The sequence below is a fragment of the Ascidia mentula genome, chromosome 4 (genome assembly GCF_947561715.1).
Source record: "Ascidia mentula chromosome 4, kaAscMent1.1, whole genome shotgun sequence".
Classification (NCBI taxonomy): Eukaryota; Metazoa; Chordata; class Ascidiacea; order Phlebobranchia; family Ascidiidae; genus Ascidia; species Ascidia mentula.
Genome location: NC_138569.1, coordinates 6,105,431 through 6,124,593, shown reverse-complemented (window position 1 = coordinate 6,124,593; position 19,163 = coordinate 6,105,431). Strand labels below are relative to the sequence as shown.

The 19,163-nt window shown below is 41.9% G+C and overlaps 2 protein-coding genes and 1 non-coding gene across 3 annotated transcripts; 2 read left to right on the top strand and 1 right to left on the bottom strand.

The window, feature by feature from the left end:
- Nucleotides 1-819: 819 nt before the first annotated feature.
- On the bottom strand, nt 820-13,944 carry LOC145897900 (polycystin family receptor for egg jelly-like). Its single transcript, XM_082986355.1, has 22 exons — nt 13,902-13,944; nt 13,133-13,695; nt 12,923-13,036; nt 12,553-12,841; nt 12,146-12,352; nt 11,630-11,821; nt 11,184-11,393; nt 10,712-10,857; nt 10,325-10,463; nt 9,969-10,202; nt 9,530-9,691; nt 9,368-9,472; nt 8,084-9,291; nt 7,731-7,867; nt 7,447-7,617; nt 6,532-6,824; nt 5,953-6,187; nt 5,466-5,687; nt 4,699-4,830; nt 3,347-3,665; nt 1,105-3,063; nt 820-945 (listed from the first exon to the last, which is right to left on the bottom strand). Exons 1-22 carry the CDS (start codon nt 13,942-13,944, stop codon nt 820-822), a joined length of 7,206 nt encoding a protein of 2,401 aa, XP_082842481.1.
- Nucleotides 13,945-14,077: 133 nt separating this feature from the next.
- LOC145897899 (armadillo-like helical domain-containing protein 2) lies at nt 14,078-14,836 on the top strand. The gene has a single exon (XM_082986354.1). The coding sequence runs from the start codon at nt 14,078-14,080 to the stop codon at nt 14,834-14,836; it is 759 nt and encodes a 252-aa protein (XP_082842480.1).
- A 3,968-nt stretch (nt 14,837-18,804) lies between these two features.
- Nucleotides 18,805-18,878, top strand: Trnat-ggu (transfer RNA threonine (anticodon GGU)). Its single transcript has one exon. It is a non-coding gene; the product is annotated as a tRNA-Thr (tRNA).
- The last annotated feature ends 285 nt before the right edge of the window (nt 18,879-19,163 follow it).

The window sequence follows — 19,163 nt, the reverse complement described above, 5'->3', positions numbered from 1 at the left end:
CAAATGTACCCTGTTAGCTTGTGCTTGGGCCTTCTGCATTGCTCGGCGTTCCTCGTTTCTAGCTCTAACCATCATTCCGCTTAGTATGTGCAAAGAAATGTCCAGGGATAATTGAGCTCTTCGCCTTTTTGCAAGTTTATCTACTCCTGCACGGTGGTTTTCGGACCTATCGTCAGTGGCATATTTGGTGGGAGCCAGTGTTTCTGTTTTATACGAAGTTGGCGCCTTGGTGGATTCAATAAATACGCTCCTGGTTTGAACGGTGTGGACAAACAATGACGTCACAAGTAATATGCAACAAATCGAGTGTGTCATTATGGCGCACATTTCTGAAAGATTATACTGTTAATTTCAATAATTTCATGGCTAGGGCGTGAAGATTCTGCAAATGATAAAAAAATTAGAACAAGCTTTTGGCTATACTATACCTTGAACAAATCTCTGATCAAATCGCCCGCAATGAACCTTTTTAACTGTAATAACTGAAGACAAAACGAAAACTTCGCTATTAAACATTGTTAGAAGGAAATAAACATGTTAAGCTCACAGTGTAAAAAACCTAAGAGTTACGGCACTTAAAACGCCGACCGGTGCCACTCCAGCCTAACCACCACAAAGAGTCGGCGTTTGCCTGTTGCTGTGATAAGATATCGGTCGAAACAGGCCACCCCTCACGGAAAGGAATTCGCATATTGACACTTGTGCCCAACAACCCAGACCAAACGATCGACATTTCGATATGGGCAATACGCCGGTATTGGTGGCTGTCGTTTTGTCCTCCCAGGAAGCCTAAAAATGCCATGCGGGCAATTATTTTCACTATCTTTGGTTTATTGAAATGCGTTTTGAAGAAAACCGCCTCTTGTCCTCGTGAGCTGTCTTGTAAGTCGTAAGTGAATCAAAAGAGAAAAGCGAAGAAGAATCCCTCTCATCTGACTCACGAGCCTGCGAAAGAGGAATATTGACAAATAATTTGCTGTTTACCGGGGATTTTCGATTTCGAGGTTATGATTAACTGTCAACAACGAAACATACATAATATTTTACAGTGCGGGCGCTACATGCAGTAACCAAAAACATCGCGTCATCGCTAGAATGGTCTACCTGTAAATATGCGTCCTTAAATTGTGACGAGGCGATACCAAACAAGGACAGTACGCGTTCGTAGAGCCAAGCTACTGCCAAGTTCTCAACAGGATGCCATTCCTGCCCCTTGGCTTTCTGTCGCATTTCGCGGTAAGTGTCGTCGATCACGGCGGTGTACAGGTTCAGCAGCACGGCTATAACGAGAATCATGTAGGAGGCAAAGAAAAACGCCCACAGGACGTCGGTGGAAGTGACTCTGAGCGGGTGAGGAGCGTCCAGACCAGCCGACAAACTGTATAAAGTTGTGAAAGAAAGGCGCGGAGATTTAAAGTCGTGGCGGCGTGACGAAAAGGACATGTTTCCGGCGTGTCCGAACGCCACCAGGAAAGCCGCGATGACAAGCGTCACACTCAGAAGTTCTTTCCAAGCGCTACTAAAGGTATAGAGCATAACAGAGACCAGCTGACTGGCGCGGAAGACTTTTAGAAACCGAATGTGACTGAAAAAAGTGGAAAAGCCGAGTAGAAGGAGATGGACTTTTGCGTAGTGTGCAGGTGTGTAAAAAGGTGCGTAACGTCCCGGATCCAATTTGTAGTTTCGAGAAACCGTTGCGCTGGCGTAGACGCTGTAAAAGTAAACACCGTAGGCGGAAAAGGTCAACGCTACTACCAGCAAGCTCATTGCGTTCCAAAAATCCGTAGCTATTTGAAATACGGCCTGCGCCTTCCACCTGACCATTCTGCATTGAATTACAAGGTCAACCAATGTGCCTATGCAGGCGATGACGTGTAAAACCCGGAGCACTACCAGTGTAATATCTCTTGTACTGTAAAGATATGTCGGTCGGTAGGTATTTACTTCCTTATACAAGTTGACTCCGCCTTGCGCCAGTAGTTCCACCACCAAAGTGACGCTCGTCACATACTGCAAATTCGGAGTGTGGATTGAATACTCAATAAACAAAGCAGCTGTGTCTGAATTCACCCAAAACGCATTACGAAGACTGCGCAAGGTCTGTCCAACTTCTTCATTCGAGTAGCCCAAGTCGACGGTGTATCCGCCGGAAGGGTAGTACGACCTACGCAAAGAGTTTCCAGTCAGTACGAGAGAATCTTGATCCCCTTGCAAACTTGAGTATTCCCATGGTGTGAAATGTGGTGCGGATGTGTTACGTAACTTGTTGTTCACGTGCCAAAACGGCCTGTACATCAGTGTGTCATACTGCCACGGGTACTGGACCATCGCGTCCGACAATTTGCAAGTGTTCTTGTATGGAACATTGTAAATATTCTGGCACTTGACGGGCAGCAGACGAACCTGGCGCAATCGTATCGGGCCTATGAGGTAAAATTCATACGAAATTCTGGGTCCATCCTCGACTCCATACAAACGTGGCACCAAATGCTTTTCGAGAAATTCAAGTGCATCCGGACCTCTTGAAATCGCATCAAAGTCCTGCATAAAATAACCACGCACGTGTTGGTCAAGACGCACCACTGTTGAATCCTGTTGCAATCCTATGATTGCGGTGGCGATAATTATGATAGCGGCCCAAGCCACCGCCTCAAACCAGTAACGACGTACATGTGCAACCGCAACTTTCAGTTTTCCAGCCTCGATCAGTTGTTCAAAAGTTGGCTGCTCGTAACACCATGGTCTCTTGGCTATCTCAGCGGCCCGTTTAGTGAACAAAGAACGTGGACCGAAAGTCGCGTCACCACTGCTAGCGCTATCGTGGTCGCTGTAAGACTTTGACCCGGAGTAAGTTAGTGCAATGTCCCTCCAGCGCGCTACAGCATTCTGGCGGATTCTTTCCTCTGTGAAGCCTTCCCAGTCGCGAAGGTTGACGACGCCACGACTAGCTAAGGCGGTGAGAGTCGCCACGCAGAGAATTCGAACAGGGGTCACCACTAACATGTTCTGCGCCACGGATAGGACGAAGGCGAGAACCCAACGCAGAAACGTTTCGCTTCCGTACTGCAACATAAAAAAGCCATTGTTTTGTGTGATTTTTCGAAAAAGTTTAAATGCGCTTTTATCAACACTGTCCAGCACATTAAGTTGCATGACAAACTCGGTGTTGACCGGTCCAAGAAAGTTAAATCGTGGATAAAACATCGTTGACCAAATATTTTAACCTAGAGGATCAAACTGTACACCAAATTTCAAACCTGATATTCCTAAAATACTGATAGAGCTTTTATTGCAGGCAAACCACGCTAGTTAGTGTAATATATATTTCACTTTTCATTGCACTCACCTGTATCCCATATAAAACCGTAAACGACGAGGTCGCGATCAAATGAACGAACATCGCCATCCATGCCAGTGCATGACATTTATTCGCGAGAACTCCACGAAAAGAAGGTATTTTCGAGTCGTTTTCTGGCGAATATTTTTCATCGGGAAAGTTGTTGTACGTTTTCTTGGAACTTAACGACAAGTGGACGTCTGACGCCGATAAACCGTCGAAAGAATCACTTTCGAAATTGTTGTCTTTGGAAAAGGTCTTTGCGTTGAGATTATTCCCTGTGGCAGGTAGAGGCGTCGAACGCTTGGCAGATAACTTAACTGGAAGGCTGCAAATTACACAGCACACTTAAGCTTTCGACTCAATTCAACTGAACAGTATTGCAAGACTTCTTCAAACACAAACAACGAAAATAAAGGAGAAAATGAAAATCCAAACAAGGCTACCTATTTAACGATATCCCAGCAGCTATGTCGCGAATCTCCTTTAAATCGGATATAATGCTACGATATGAAAGGACTTCGGCCGCGATCACATTCCGTTTGTAGCGAAGTCGAGATATTCTGGGAAGTCTTCCGATCGTTCTAAACTGAGTCGGATTTTTACCAGGCAGTGGTGGGTGTGACGATGGTAACGGAATCTTATTAGGTGATGGAATAAAGCACTGCATGATCCACCACGCCGTGCTTTCGTTTTCTCTAAAAATCAGTCAGACCAAAACTATACAGTGTGCAAGGCAAACCGTGGACTTCACGACAAGCAAAACTATATTCTGTGCGAATATGTTTAATGAGAATGTTAATGTGACGCTCCGATTGGACCAATAACTGCATGTATATCAAGTCACGAAGTACTACCACTAAAAGGCGATCTTGTACATGTATCTACTAGGGATGCACCGAAAGTTCGGTTTGCCGAATTTATTCGGCCGAAACTAAGGTTTTCATAATTATTCGGTTTCGGCCGAATATTTTTGCAGAATTCGGCTGAAACCGAAACTTTTTTACTGCATGCAACGCTCGTACCCAAAGTTTAGTATATATTAGAATCATTGTTCAAACTGTGCGATTGTTTTCGGTTTATTTGTTTATTGTCACCGAAATGTTAAAAATTAAATTTAAGCAGTTGGAACAGCAGTCGCGGTTATTCTTTAAGTGCCAAAAAAGGCTGCATGATAAGATTCGATCCAATCTAGCACATGTTTTTTTTTTTAAATTTATTGCGTTTGAAGAGAAGGATACCAAAATTAGTTTCGGTTTATTCGGCCGAATTTATTCGGCAACTTTAGCCGAATATTCGGTTTCGGCCAAATAAAAATATTGCTGTTTCGGTGCATCACTAGTATCTACGGCTCGCCTTACACAATGTTAGCAGTGTTGGTAATGGTGAATCTGCGTGGAATAGCTTGAGGCATGCTGTCGTTTTTCACCGAAACCGTTTCGTCGCATTTGGAAGGCTGAGCTTCTGTGTCTTGCTCCCGCGGTAAGATATTTCTACAAGATGCAAAATGTTAAAATTAGTATGTCGCACGACACGAGTTTGCCGTGTATTTTAAAATTGTTTTTCGCTTGATCTTTTGTGGTGCAAAAAATAATTTGTCCAGAAGCATAGCGCGTTTGCACACGTTATATTTGACGTGGAATCATCTATACGTAAGCTGTAATATTATAATAAGATTTACTCGGCCCAGAGTTTGATGAACCATTACGCAAAATAAGCACGTGATTAGAGTATAAAAAGATATGGCCGACACTAATTCACAATTTATATCCTCTTTAAGGCATCGCCGTTCTTTCTGTGGCTTTTGTTTGGTATGAATGGATGAAATTTTGTACGGTAGTTCAGTAGATTATTTGTTTAGAAAAATATGTTTCGCCTAAAAAGTTATCACCAAACTTTCTGCAGCTGCCAAGTGCGTACAATTGTTTAAATGCCCAATACCAGTGCAGTGCACTATGCCGGTGATTGATGAGAATGTAACATGACGACATGCAAAAACGAGGTGATTTCCTGCTCGGAAATCAAACTCATATTTCACTCAATCACGCCAGCGCGACGTACAAGCCCCGGAAAGTGTCGAATTTGTTCGAAATGGGTCGCCTTTCCATCTTTCAGCGCGCGCACTTACCTAAAAATAAAGTTCACCAGCACATTGACCGGTGCCAAAAACAGGGCGGCTTCGGCAGCGGCGATGAGTGGTGACAAATCTACGCTGACGTAACCAAGTGATAACTGGTAGTGGCTGCTTCCCTCGGTGTTGAAAAACATGATGCTTGCCAGCATGCAGCTGAAAACCGCTACCATGCAGCAGGCCACGCGCTGCACGCGCGTGAATGTGCTGCAAACGGCCCTGCGGAAACGAGTGGAGTGTGGGTGCTGAAATGGCGCACGATTTAAAGCAAACGAGCCTGGAGTAATTTCCGCTACTTCAGTTTGCAATGAGTTTTTTAATTAAGTATGAACTGCATGACGCGATGTATCGATAATTTGAACAATTGCTGCTATACTATACTTGAAATTGTGATAATCAGTTAAATCAATTTTACCGCAAAACTTATCAGCGACACAACAAAACAACCCTGATCTCGACTATATATGGTCACTTGTACACGTACCGGTGAAAGGGCGCCAGCCACACGTTAGTTATCTGGGCCTGCGTCAAGAGACTGTTCCTTAACATCGTTTTAAAGGAGGTCAGTTGGGCGATATTGGATTCGTGAAGCTCAATTCTGCACAGAAAAGGCGCGATGTCCAACGACAACCAGGAGTTTGCCAAGAATAAAGACGGGGAAGTCCCTGAACAGAGATCGTACACGGCCACGCGGTTGAGAAACCACCTCGGCGAGGTGCCTGGAGGAACCACATTGGGATAGTTTTGTGAAAATAGCGCTTTAACAGTTAAACGAACACAAGGTTTGACGAATTTGATATAACTTAAGTCATTTTTCCAACATGAAACTTTTCATTGCTGAATACTCCCTTCTGGCAAACTTTATTTTATTTTTGTATTTATTCAGCAATAAATATGCCTGGCAGCATCAGTAACAATTTATGAAACTTTTCAGTTTGGGGAGTATCTGTGAGTATTTAAAAACCCAAACGGTGCCGTAATAACCCCGCTTTGGCATTGTGTGTAGGGCGAACTGTTAACACTATGTATGAAAAGCCACAGTTGGTAATACGCAATTATTAACCTGTGTTGTCATGCCACAGTCGAACAGTGGTTACTTTTCCGAGGTTTACGCGGGAAGTAATGAGAAATGTGTCGACGCCTCCACGCCTCAGCAGCTTTTTGATGACGTCGGTGATGACGTGCATATCGCTCACAGCCCCGTTGTCGCCCTCTAACGACAGAGTAACGTTGGCTGTGGTCCCGGCGTTGTTGAGGAGTCCGGTGAATACAACAACCTCGTACAGAAATTTATCCTCCGGATCACTATCTTCCGGTATGTGGAAGTGCCGTAACTTTTCATCCCGCTCATCTTTCCTGAAACATTGATTAAACTTGTGTTCTTGTTAAAAAACTTCACGAGGCCCCGCAAGGTTTTTCGGCGGCATTTGTATATTTAACAGACAGCTAGCGATTTTCAGGACTGAAACGCCGGTGAAATTATAGTTTTTTGTTAAGTGATACCATAGTTGTTTTAGCAAAATAACCCAAGTATGTTTACTGATCTAAAATATCTTGCCTTGAACACCATCGTATTGATAACACTATATATATACAAATTGTTACTGACGCTACCAGGCATATTTTATTGCTAAATACTGCTCTTCTGGCAAACTTTTTGTTTATTGACGTTTCGGTTGTTATGCAGCATGCAGCCTTTATCAGGACGTATGAAATGTAAATCAAGCAATGTGGACAATGTTGTGGCAAATAAACAAAGAAAAAACGCTACAACAGAAAAGAAGAAGAAAAAAAAAAAACGATAAGAAAGGGCGAACACACCTGCATTATACAATTACCAGTAACCACACGGGTTATCATGGTGTTTGGAGCGCGCGAGGTTTAGCAGCAGAATTTCCTAGCAGGTGTCGGTACATCGGGAAACGTCGATAAACAATATAAAGTTTGCCAGAAGAGCAGTATTTAACTATGTTCATACCTTCTAGCCCATATAAAGGCTGGCACGAAGACAAACCACCATAAACACACCGCGACAATCACGTATGGGTTGTTTTTTAGTCGTCCCAAGAAGTTCACCATATCGTGAAAATCAATCTGGTTCGGTAGAATAATCAAACCCCCAGTAATGAGAAAGGGAAGCTGAAAATAAGTAAATATTTGTGAAAACAATACAGATCTGCAGGATAAACAGCGCAATTCCATATTAATGTAGTGCAAGATTTGAGACAACAATTTGCGTGCCTTACTCCCTGATCAGTAGATTTTGGTGAATTAGCGATGCACCGACAGAGCAGTCGATCTTTTTCTACCAATCGTCCTGCTGAACAGGATGAGGAACTCCATGTTGATCGATCGTAATCCCATAACAAGCATTGTGGTTTTATTATACTGATCTGCACCTGCATGACGGGAAATCCACAATTGTGGTATTTTTGAATAAGGATCATCCATATTGTAAGAGATTTTCTGAACGCGGTGCATTTAATTGTTGTTGTTTTAATTTTTTTTTGTGATCAGCATGGTTCGCTTGGTATAGTTTAGTAGCGTTCATTTGGACTCTGGCAAACTGTGTTTTGCGAAAATGTGTACCTGTATAGTTACGCATTGCATTCTACCTGTTGGAATTTCTGCTCGTCGTCATCCAAACGTACTGACAAGTCATCTTGCAAATTTTCGACCATCAACGAAAACTGGGTCCAGTCTGAAATACCGTGACGCTGGCCGTATCTATTCAACACATCTCGACCGAGAGGCAAAGACCATTTGTCATCGGCCACGTCGCCAATCACTGAATTTTCAACTCGAGGCAACACAAACTTCAATGAAGCTTTCTCAAGACACAATTGGCCTGTGCAGCCTTGTTTTGAAAACGTGATCCCTATGCATGGAGCTTTGGGCACTCGACAACGAAATTTGGGCCGCATCACCAAATATGCGAAAGTCTCTGGCGATTCCAGCGCAGAAGAGGTTGATATGTTGAGGTTTATGGCCACCGCTCCGCACGCGTTGGTCTCGTTTATAATTCTACTGGTTGCGTTCGTTTCATATTTGCTGCATGCGGGAGGAAGAACAACTGAAGCAAGGAAAGAAGATGCTAGCGTTCCTTCTGTCTGTTCTGCGGAGTTAAGTGGAATATAAACGTCGTATTCTGATGTTCGGCTGCGTCCAGATTGGAGCCCATCACCGACGGATACGTTGCCAAGAAACGATAGACCCACAACCGGTAACTGCAATCTATCTGCAGAGGTTGACGTCACAGGAAAGGGATTGTAGAACAAAGTGGACAAAGCTGCGTCTGCGTGAATTGATGCAAAGTCTTTTACGACGACGGCAGCGCCCCAATCGTTACTGGTTCCAACGCTTGCAGCATTTGCTCTAATAGGGGACAGTTTCGCTATTCTAACCTGTTCCTTATCAGTGCTCACCACCTCGCCGCTCCCGACGCGGCCGAACAGTTCGCCTAATACCTTTTCTCTTACACCGAGCAAACTGGTCTGTAAAGCAACATTCCTTTTCGAACTTGGAAAAGAGATTACGTTGGAAACCGCTTCTGCAGCTTGATTCAAGGCCGGCACGACGTATTCATTGACGTCGGGCGTAAACACGTTCATATAGTCGGACTGCAACGTTTTCGAAATAACCGATTTTACAGAGTCCGCTATTTTCTGTTTATCATCATGACTTATTTCATTTCTGCCATCATTCGACGCGTTGGTGATAAGGGCGAGGGTTGAGGTGTACTGATAGGCGTTCTTGGCTGTTTTCGGTGCCTGCTGGGCCACCTGCTCCAGAATATCCGTTGCTACTCTCAGCCTCTTCTCAGCTGAAAACAAATAACATAAAGAAAACAGCGTGACTGGATGTTGTGTGTGGTAGAAGATATAAATAGAAAAAAATACCACTCAGATGTTCACGACTCGCAGTTTCCAACGCAGACGATATTAATGCATTTGCCCCGTCCACGTTGCCGCCTTTCAGCATATGAGCGAGAAGAGATCGGTTACCTGCATACGAAAACACGCGTTAGCGTCAGACACCGCAATGCTCTATCACAGACCCACCGTGTATTAATGAGTCGGTCTTGGATATAAAAATAGATTTTTCGGGAGGTGTTACTGTTACGTAGTACGAAATGCTTGTGGTTCGACGGATTTTGTTGGTTGTTGATATTTTTACTTTGACGCGGTAACCAAAGTTTTTGTAGCCCGGCGGAAGTATGATATCTGTTGGAAAAAACTGTAGCATTTAAGTAAAGTTGTCAACCAAACTCCCAAAAGGATAGTAAAACTAGTTTGAAACTATTGAACATTCAAGTTCTCCGTGAAAGTGAAACAGAATTCTTGATAAAACATAAGTTATAATAAAGTAGTTTGTATACTTTTCTGGCATAATTAGGTCAGATCTACACGAAAACAAGTTGCAGTTAAAGCAGTTTGACCCTGTCTGTTTTTGAAATTTACAGTGAAAACATTTACACAAACTAACCAGTATTTTTCTTACCCTTTACAGTGGTGGACATGCCTTGGTACAAAAGAACCTCCTCACTTTTACTAGATTTCAGTCTTGCCGGAATTGCCGAAACGGCGAATATTAATGGTGGGTTCGGGTCGACAAAGTTCTCACAATCGATGACAAATCTCGTAATGAGGGAAACGCCGGATTCCGGATAAATCTGGCAGAAACCGGTTGATGGTCCAGTAGGAACGACGAACTTGTATCGGGCGGTTGCCAATGCTGTGATTATAAATTATATGTTAACCACTATACAGACACCATGTATAAGCAATAGAGCCAATAATGTTTTAGCTGACAAAATCGGTTCAAGTCACACCATAGCTAAAAACTACGTTTTGTACCGTTTTGTCTGCCTTTTGTAGTTTTTGGCGTAATTGTTGCCTCCACAGTGTATTCTCCAGGTAATTTCAATGCACCTGGCGACAAAATAAAAATCGAAGAGTTTTCTCTTGAAAGGGAACCAGGGAATGTCTGTTTTGTCTGCAAGAGCAAAACGCAAACATTATTTGAACAATCCATCATGCATCAAGTATAAGGGCGTTAATATATGTAGGCATAAACACTTTTGCAAGCAGAAGTATCGTACTGGTCACATTAAATCGACATTAAGGAAGATACTCATCAAGCGATTCATAAAAAAATTGACTTAAATATGTTTTGTTTTTTTTTCACTTTGTTCCTGTACAAGGCAGTCTATTATATATTAGTTTGCAATTTGTTGTAGATACCTTGTCTGGCAATAGAAGTTGCCATTGTGGCTCTGACGTGACCAAAGTTCGGTTGCATTGTATGCAAGCACCTTTTAGTGTGACAGCTTGATTTTTGGAAACGCTCCTTCCGCAATTTGCAATACATTCCAGAGAAAGTTGTGCGGCTACAAAATGCAAAATACCAAAATTTTAGTTGTCAACTTTTGAGGTGCGTGTAAAAGTTCTGTGGACAACTCCGATTTTGCCTTAGTAAAAAGATGCCATAGACTTACACCTAAATAAGCCAACCATGTAAATAAACTACCGCGAAACGAAATATTTCACTCACAAATACGTATCAATCAAATGATTATTCTATCATGGAGATCATGTGGAGTAACGGTTGGAGTATCGTCAGATCGCCGTCATTATTAGCGTTTCTTTTCACAGAAATCCATTTCTCAGGTAATTTTCCAAATAAATGTAGATTATTCCGGTCATGTTGTCTTACCGTTTGCTTCCGGTGGTCGCACGACCACTTCCTGTTCAAAAACTGAGAGATCACTTGTGCTTACGCGGTAGACAAGCAGGGAAAAGAGGAAGCGTTTATTGGTTCCAGAAATCCTGCTTCCCAGAACTGTAATAGTCGAACTAGTCGAATCGGAAACGACATCGGGGTCACCAAGAATGAAACCACTCCCGAAACAACCTCCAGTAGACTCTGCAAAACATTGACCGTAATTTTGGGTGCTCTGTATTGCATTACAATGCAATTTGAAAGCGTTGTAAAATCGATGCCGAACTATGTTTGTTTATTGGTAAAGGATTTTTTCACTATATGTTTGTTTAGCAGTTGCTATAGCTACGAAATATTTCAGCTTGACTATGTTTTTTGGCAACAAACACATCAGAAGCAAAATAGGATATTTGTCAGATTTTGTTCTACAAGTTCCTAACCCCCTTGTAGTTCCAACACGTCATTCCAGTTTGAGATGCCCTTTGCTACATTTCTCTCATACGAAAGACTGCAAATCCACTTAATGCGGATGTCTTCGGATGTTTCTTCATTCTCCAAAAACGTGGCTGATCCATCCAACTCCAGGTTGTCGGTTTCTGACATGGGTCTCCACTCCCTGTAGCTTCCGCCACCTGAAATTCACAACGTTGAAACATCATTACCTCGCAAATTTGCACACGTCAAAGCGGGTTCCGTGCAATGAGAAAGAAGTTAAAAAATACAAAAATTGCCATCATGTATGCGTAGTATAGTAAAACTGATATTTATCATCACCATGCTATATATTGTGAAACTGAAAAACACAAATTTAAGAGCACATTGAGCTTGCCAATGGTCTTTATTCACCACCACAACATCAACAGCTTTCATAACACATAGTAACATGTGGTGCATGGTTACATGTTCCCGTGTTACACGGTTATACGCTATACCATGTTGTTATCATGTTGGCTTACGTATAGTCGCGGAAATCAGGCGGGGCAATACATCGAGTCTGACGTAGTCGTGTTCAAAGACGGGACTCGGTCCACAGTATGGTACTTCGGTGGCCGAAAACACCACAAGGTAAGAACCAAGATCAAGAATGTGGGCAGGAAGAAAGAAGTCAGTGACTTTGTTTACGTCAAAGCCGCCCCTCAATGTCAAGTTCACTTTCGGAATGTCTGACAAGTGAACAAAGTATTTGGTAAATGGTTCTCCATGATGGCGTGATGTATTGAAATTACCAAAATTTTAAGACAAAAACACCATTTTTAATTAATGACTGGAAAATGCGATGAAACTGATCAAGAAAGAAAATAACGTCCAAGTCTAATAAAGTGTTACAAATGCAACTATGAATACTCTTAAAATCGACTTTAACCTTGCAGTGTCTGTGACGTCAGCGGTCCAGTCAAGCGTCGAATATCGCTCATGCGTATCACGTTCCATTCAAACTCTAGATTACTTTCCTGATCCAGATCCAGACAAGAATCACGAATTATGTTTGAAAACAGGTGGATGCTTTCGTCTGGTCGAAACCGTAGCAGCGGAGCGTCATCGTACGATGGCTGGATCACAGGAGGGTTAGGTACCTGTATTCGGAGGATTGGCGGTTGGCAGGAAATATCGCTTTTGACGCATACGGTGTGGATCACTTCTGCGTCCAACGCCTGGATTTGGACAAAAAAAATTGAATTGTTTTAAAGTCTGTGGATTTTTTGCCATTAAAATGTTTTTATCAAAATTCCTACTTCGTGCTCCAAAGAGGCGTTGATAGAATAAAGGGATTGCTTGGAAAAGGCCGTTATATGTTGTGCAGAACACGATAGCTTGTACCCTTCCTGACCGCTGACCACTCCCATATTCTAAAATTGGTATTGTGCAATTTATCATGACGCATGAAGGTGCGAAAACCAAAATTAAAATGTGCAGAATATACATGGAAAGCAAACTGTTTTTACCTCTTTGTCTTGATATTCTTCGCAATCCAAATAGATGCGATCAACGTTTTCCGGTGATTCCGATTCTCGTTTTTTAAAGGCCAAACGCACTTTTACCCTGCTCCCATAGAAATCAAGCTCGGACTTTGACAAAGTGCTTAGCAAGGTCACCTCAAGGTCGGCGTTCCGGTTCACTGCTACTGGGTCGTCGATTTTCACAGATAACATGGACCGAATTCTAGGGTTAAGTTCACTTTGCGTCAAAACTTGCAGATTTATGCTTGCTTTCAGCTTTTCAGCGCCTGTAACTGCTTGGCATTGAACGTTAAACACTCCTGTGCGTAAGAATGTGTAGGTCATTGTCGAGCCGCTGGCCTTATGGAAACCCCAGTCGATGTTCCAGTTCCATGTATCAACGTCTCCATCAGTGGTTCCTTTAAACTGGTAGGCTGTGTTCACTACGAAACCTTTAAGCGGGGTATATATGTACCCGTTTGTGCTTGAAAAGTCAAGAACATAGACTTCATGTTGTCCATCGTAAATTCCAACTGTTAACCTTGTTGGTATGTTTCCAGCCGAAAGACCTACCAGAGAACAAGGGCTGTCTTAACAACGTTTAGAGAGTTAGTGAAAGATAAGGCCAAACACATCCTGTAAAAGCAATCTAATATGTTGAGTTATACAACCCTTAAAACCCTATGCAAATGCCAATATGGGGCTTGATTAGCCTTGTGCAATAATTTCATTAATAATCAAACTTTACGATACTGTAACTTTTGCTATAACTTACCAAAACTGCTCAGCATAAAAAGAATCCTTGCTGCATTCAACATTTTGATTGCAAAATACTTTTGAGCGCAAGGAAAAGCAAGTAAACATGGTAACTGATTGTGACGCAACAACGACTAATTGAATGCCTTGTTTCATTAAAACGAGCCAAACAACACTTGCAAGAATAAAAGCAAAATGTTCAACTCGTTTGCGAGAAGATTATCGCGGCGTATCGGCCACGTGTTGAAGTTTCTCTCTCCAGATGAAGTGGACGATTCGCTACTGGAGAGTGAAATAAATCTGTACAAGCGACAGATTATCAGAGCAGCGCGAAACTTCGAAATGTTCGACGACGATCTGATATCACCGGCAACTTTGGCTCAAGCAATCGACACAATAGGTTCCCTGGCGTACACTGGTGGTCCACCGGCTAACAAGTGTGCCGGCACTTATATTCCCAAACTTGTGGAGCTTCTAGGCCGCCCGGACCTACGATGTGACGTACAATTGGCCATTTTAAAAGCGGTTAGCACCATAACTATTAACCATGCAGATCACCAGAATCAGGCTCAGCAATGCGGACTTCTGAAAATTGTGGTTGATATAATTGTGCGGTCAACTGAAGGATTGCAGCAATGGGCAATTTACTGTCTTTACTGTGTGGTACTAGATCACATAAGGAACCTTCAAGTTGTGAAGAATGATACCAAGGCTCATCACACCCTTAGAATTGCGGCCAAAGTCCAGTGGAGTGGATTTAGGCACAACTACGCCGACGTACTGCTGAAACTTGCTGGTCTTGAACCAGTCAAGGGCAGAAGTGCCAAACATGAAACAGGGCGAAAAGTCGTGGACGGACCGGATCAAAACCCTCCAAGAGAAAAACAAACTCTAGGGCCGCCAAGGAAAAAACTTGTAATACCGGGACCAAATTTGGAGAAAATAGTCGAATAAAAAGTGCAAACGTACAGGGTAGATCGAGTAAAATCCATGGGACACATTTTAAAGTGAAGAATCTATCAGGTTAACAAGAATTTATTTCCTCGGTCAATGTTGTCATCACTGATCTCTGTTCATAGAGTTCAGTGGTTGTACTACGGCCCAAATCTGATTTACTACAAAAAACGCGCAGATCAAAGAAACACGCAGAGCATAATCAAAATTACAAACACTGAAAAAAAAGCTGCGGTAAAAAATTAAAGTTTAGAAGAAGTTAAATTTTCATGGCGATTGAATAAAAAGGTTTTTTTTGAAACACTAGAGGATAAAATTTTATTTCTAGACTTCCACAAAGTGTCGCTGCAGAGCAACATTATTTAGCAGACTTGCTCCTCGTCACTATTGTCATTCTGGCAGAATCCTAAATAAAATTTGTACAAAAAACGTTCCGCTTCAATGAGCAGCGTTTCACAACAAGGTTTAACTTCCACAACTGAGTTTCTACTGGGTGTATAACAGAAAATGTTACAAAATTGAAAAATAATTCATTTGACAATTATTTCGCATAATTATCACCACTTAAATCTAAGTCTTTCATCAGAATGACCTCAAACACGGACCTTTATTACTATTTATTTTTTTGCCGGTGACGTCACGTCCAATCAAGTGCGAAACCACTTTCCGCTTCCTAGAATTTTTTTTAAATCTCTGTATCTGTCAAGAATTGCGTGCTGAACAGCGTGAAAGTAATAAAAATTGGTAGAGATATCACGTATTCCATCAGAATGACCTCAAACATGGCCTTTTAACGTTTTGCGCTTTACCGGTGACGTCACTTTCAATCAAGTGCGAAACCACTTTCCGCTTCCTAGAATTTTTTTTAAATCTCAGTATCTGTCAAGAATTGCGTGCTGAACAGCGTGAAAGTAATAAAAATTGGTAGAGATATCACGTATTCCATCAGAATGACCTCAAACATGGCCTTTTAACGTTTTGCGCTTTACCGGTGACGTCACTTTCAATCAAGTGCGAAACCACTTTCCGCTTCCTAGAATTTTTTTTAAATCTCAGTATTTGTCAAGAATTGCGTGCTGAACAGCGTGAAAGTAATAAAAATTGGTAGAGATATCACGTATTCCATCAGAATGACCTCAAACAGGGCCTTTTAACGTTTTGCGCTTTACCGGTGACGTCACTTTCAATCAAGTGCGAAACCACTTTCCGCTTCCTAGAATTTTTTTTAAATCTCAGTATTTGTCAAGAATTGCGTGCTGAACAGCGTGAAAGTAATAAAAATTGGTAGAGATATCACGTATTCCATCAGAATGACCTCAAACATGGCCTTTTAACGTTTTGCGCTTTACCGGTGACGTCACTTTCAATCAAGTGCGAAACCACTTTCCGCTTCCTAGAATTTTTTTTAAATCTCAGTATTTGTCAAGAATTGCGTGCTGAACAGCGTGAAAGTAATAAAAATTGGTAGAGATATCACGTATTCCATCAGAATGACCTCAAACAGGGCCTTTTAACGTTTTGCGCTTTACCGGTGACGTCACTTTCAATCAAGTGCGAAACCACTTTCCGCTTCCTAGAATTTTTTTTAAATCTCAGTATTTGTCAAGAATTGCGTGCTGAACAGCGTGAAAGTAATAAAAATTGGTAGAGATATCACGTATTCCATCAGAATGACCTCAAACAGGGCCTTTTAACGTTTTTCGTCTTTGCCGGTGACGTCACTTTCAATCAAGTGCCAAACCACTTTCCGCTCCCTAGAATTTTTTTTAAATCTCTGTATCTGTCAAGAATTGCGTGCTGAACAGCGTGAAAGTAATAAAAATTGGTAGAGATATCACGTATTCCATCAGAATGACCTCAAACAGGGCCTTTTAACGTTTTTCGTCTTTGCCGGTGACGTCACTTTCAGTCAAGTGCGAAACCACTTTCCGCTCCCTAGAATTTTTTTTAAATCTCTGTATCTGTCAAGAATTGCGTGCTGAACAGCGTGAAAGTAATAAAAATTGGTAGAGATATCACGTATTCCATCAGAATGACCTTCAAACAGGGCCTTTTAACGTTTTGCGCTTTACCGGTGAAGTCACTTTCAATCAAGTGCCAAACCACTTTCCGCTCCCTAGAATTTTTTTTAAATCTCTGTATCTGTCAAGAATTGCGTGCTGAACAGCGTGAAAGTAATAAAAATTGGTAGAGATATCACGTATTCCATCAGAATGACCTTCAAACAGGGCCTTTTAACGTTTTGCGCTTTACCGGTGACGTCACTTTCAATCAAGTGCCAAACCACTTTCCGTTCCCTAGAATTTTTTTTAAATCTCAGTATTTGTCAAGAATTGCGTGCTGAACAGCGTGAAAGTAATAAAAATTGGTAGAGATATCACGTATTCCATCAGAATGACCTCAAACAGGGCCTTTTAACGTTTTGCGCTTTACTGGTGACGTCACTTTCAATCAAGTGCCAAACCACTTTCCGCTTCCTAGAATTTTTTTTAAATCTCTGTATCTGTCAAGAATTGCGTGCTGAACAGCGTGAAAGTAATAAAAATCGGTAGAGATATCACGTATTCCATCAGAATGACCTCAAACAGGGCCTTTTAACGTTTTTCGTCTTTGCCGGTGACGTCACTTTCAATCAAGTGCCAAACCACTTTCCGCTCCCTAGAATTTTTTTTAAATCTCTGTATCTGTCAAGAATTGCGTGCTGAACAGCGCGAAAGTAATAAAAATTGGTAGAGATATCACGTATTCCATCAGAATGACCTCAAACAGGGCCTTTTAACGTTTTTCGTCTTTGCCGGTGACGTCACTTTCAATCAAGTGCGAAACCACTTTCCGCTCCCTAGAATTTTTTTTAAATCTCTGTATCTGTCAAGAATTGCGTGCTGAACAGCGTGAAAGTAATAAAAATTGGTAGAGATATCACGTATTCCATCAGAATGACCTCAAACATGGCCTTTTAACGTTTTGCGCTTTACTGGTGACGTCACTTTCAATCAAGTGCGAAACCACTTTCCGCTTCCTAGAATTTTTTTTAAATCTCAGTATTTGTCAAGAATTGCGTGCTGAACAGCGTGAAAGTAATAAAAATTGGTAGAGATATCACGTATTCCATCAGAATGACCTTCAAACAGGGCCTTTTAACGTTTTGCGCTTTACCGGTGAAGTCACTTTCAATCAAGTGCCAAACCACTTTCCGCTCCCTAGAATTTTTTTTAAATCTCTGTATCTGTCAAGAATTGCGTGCTGAACAGCGTGAAAGTAATAAAAATTGGTAGAGATATCACGTATTCCATCAGAATGACCTCAAACACGAGTCTTTTTACCGTTTTTTGGTTAATGACACGAAAATCTTTGCAAATCCGAAGCTTCACAATTTGGAAGGTAAAAATCGGCTTCCCCTCACCATATGGTGGAACACTAATTAGACCTGCATGACCATTTTATTGGCTGATAAGCATTTAAAAAATTTCCCGATTTTTTGAATGTGTAAAAATGACCATTAAGTTAACACAAGTATAATAAAAATGAAGTTTGAAATGAAATGAACAAAATTACACGATGTATATGAAAGTATGTAAAACACAAATTTATGCATGATATTAATGCAGTAATATTTCATGCAATGGCATGATAGGCAGGATCGCCCCACTGCGCAGGTCCTTGCTTGGCGATCACAGCTAACATATCGCGATCATGAGGTTTTCAGGCTTGGCAGCCCAGCTGGATCAGCCACTTTTTGCCTGGGCTGCCAAGCCTGAAAACCTCATGATCGCGATATGTTAGCTGTGATCGCCAAGCAAGGACCTGCGCAGTGGGGCGATCCTGCCTATCATGCCATTGCATGAAATATTACTGCGTTATCTGATACGGTGGTAGAGATCCCCTACGTATATGTGAAGGTTGCCTGGCAAGTTGTGCGCTTGCGCACCAGTGTACCTTGGCCACAATATACCCCGTGAAACCACTGAGCTCCTGTAGCTCAGTTGGTAGAGCGTTGGGCCTGGTTAGCCCAGGGTCGTGAGTTCAAACCTCACCGGGAGCTTGATTTTTCAAATCTTGTTCCGACTTGTCAGGAAAAAGTGGCTGATCCAGCTGGGCTGCATTGCCTGGGCTGCCAAGCCTGAAAACCTCATGATATTAATGCATGCATGATTGGTAAAAGTTAATCACAATGTTTGATGTAAAAAATTCGAGAAAACTCCAATGACAGTTTTGATAGTGGCACAATAAAACAAGCATGCAGGTTTTTTTTTTCTGGCAGTTTTAATTGATCAACACAGACTTTTAAAAACTGCCAAGTTTGTCATATTTGGATCAAAGATGGCAT

Coding starts and splice junctions, on each gene's coding strand:
- LOC145897900 (XM_082986355.1), bottom strand. CDS start 13,944: ATGTTGAATGCAGCAAGGATTCTTTTTATGCTGAGCAGTTTTG. Junction 11,394..11,629: donor CGTGTTGGAACTACAAGGGG/GTTAGGAACTTG, acceptor AATGTTTTGCAG/AGTCTACTGGAGGTTGTTTC. Junction 6,188..6,531: donor ACTGTGGCATGACAACACAG/GTTAATAATTGC, acceptor TGGTTCCTCCAG/GCACCTCGCCGAGGTGGTTT.
- LOC145897899 (XM_082986354.1), top strand. CDS start 14,078: ATGTTCAACTCGTTTGCGAGAAGATTATCGCGGCGTATCGGCCACGTG.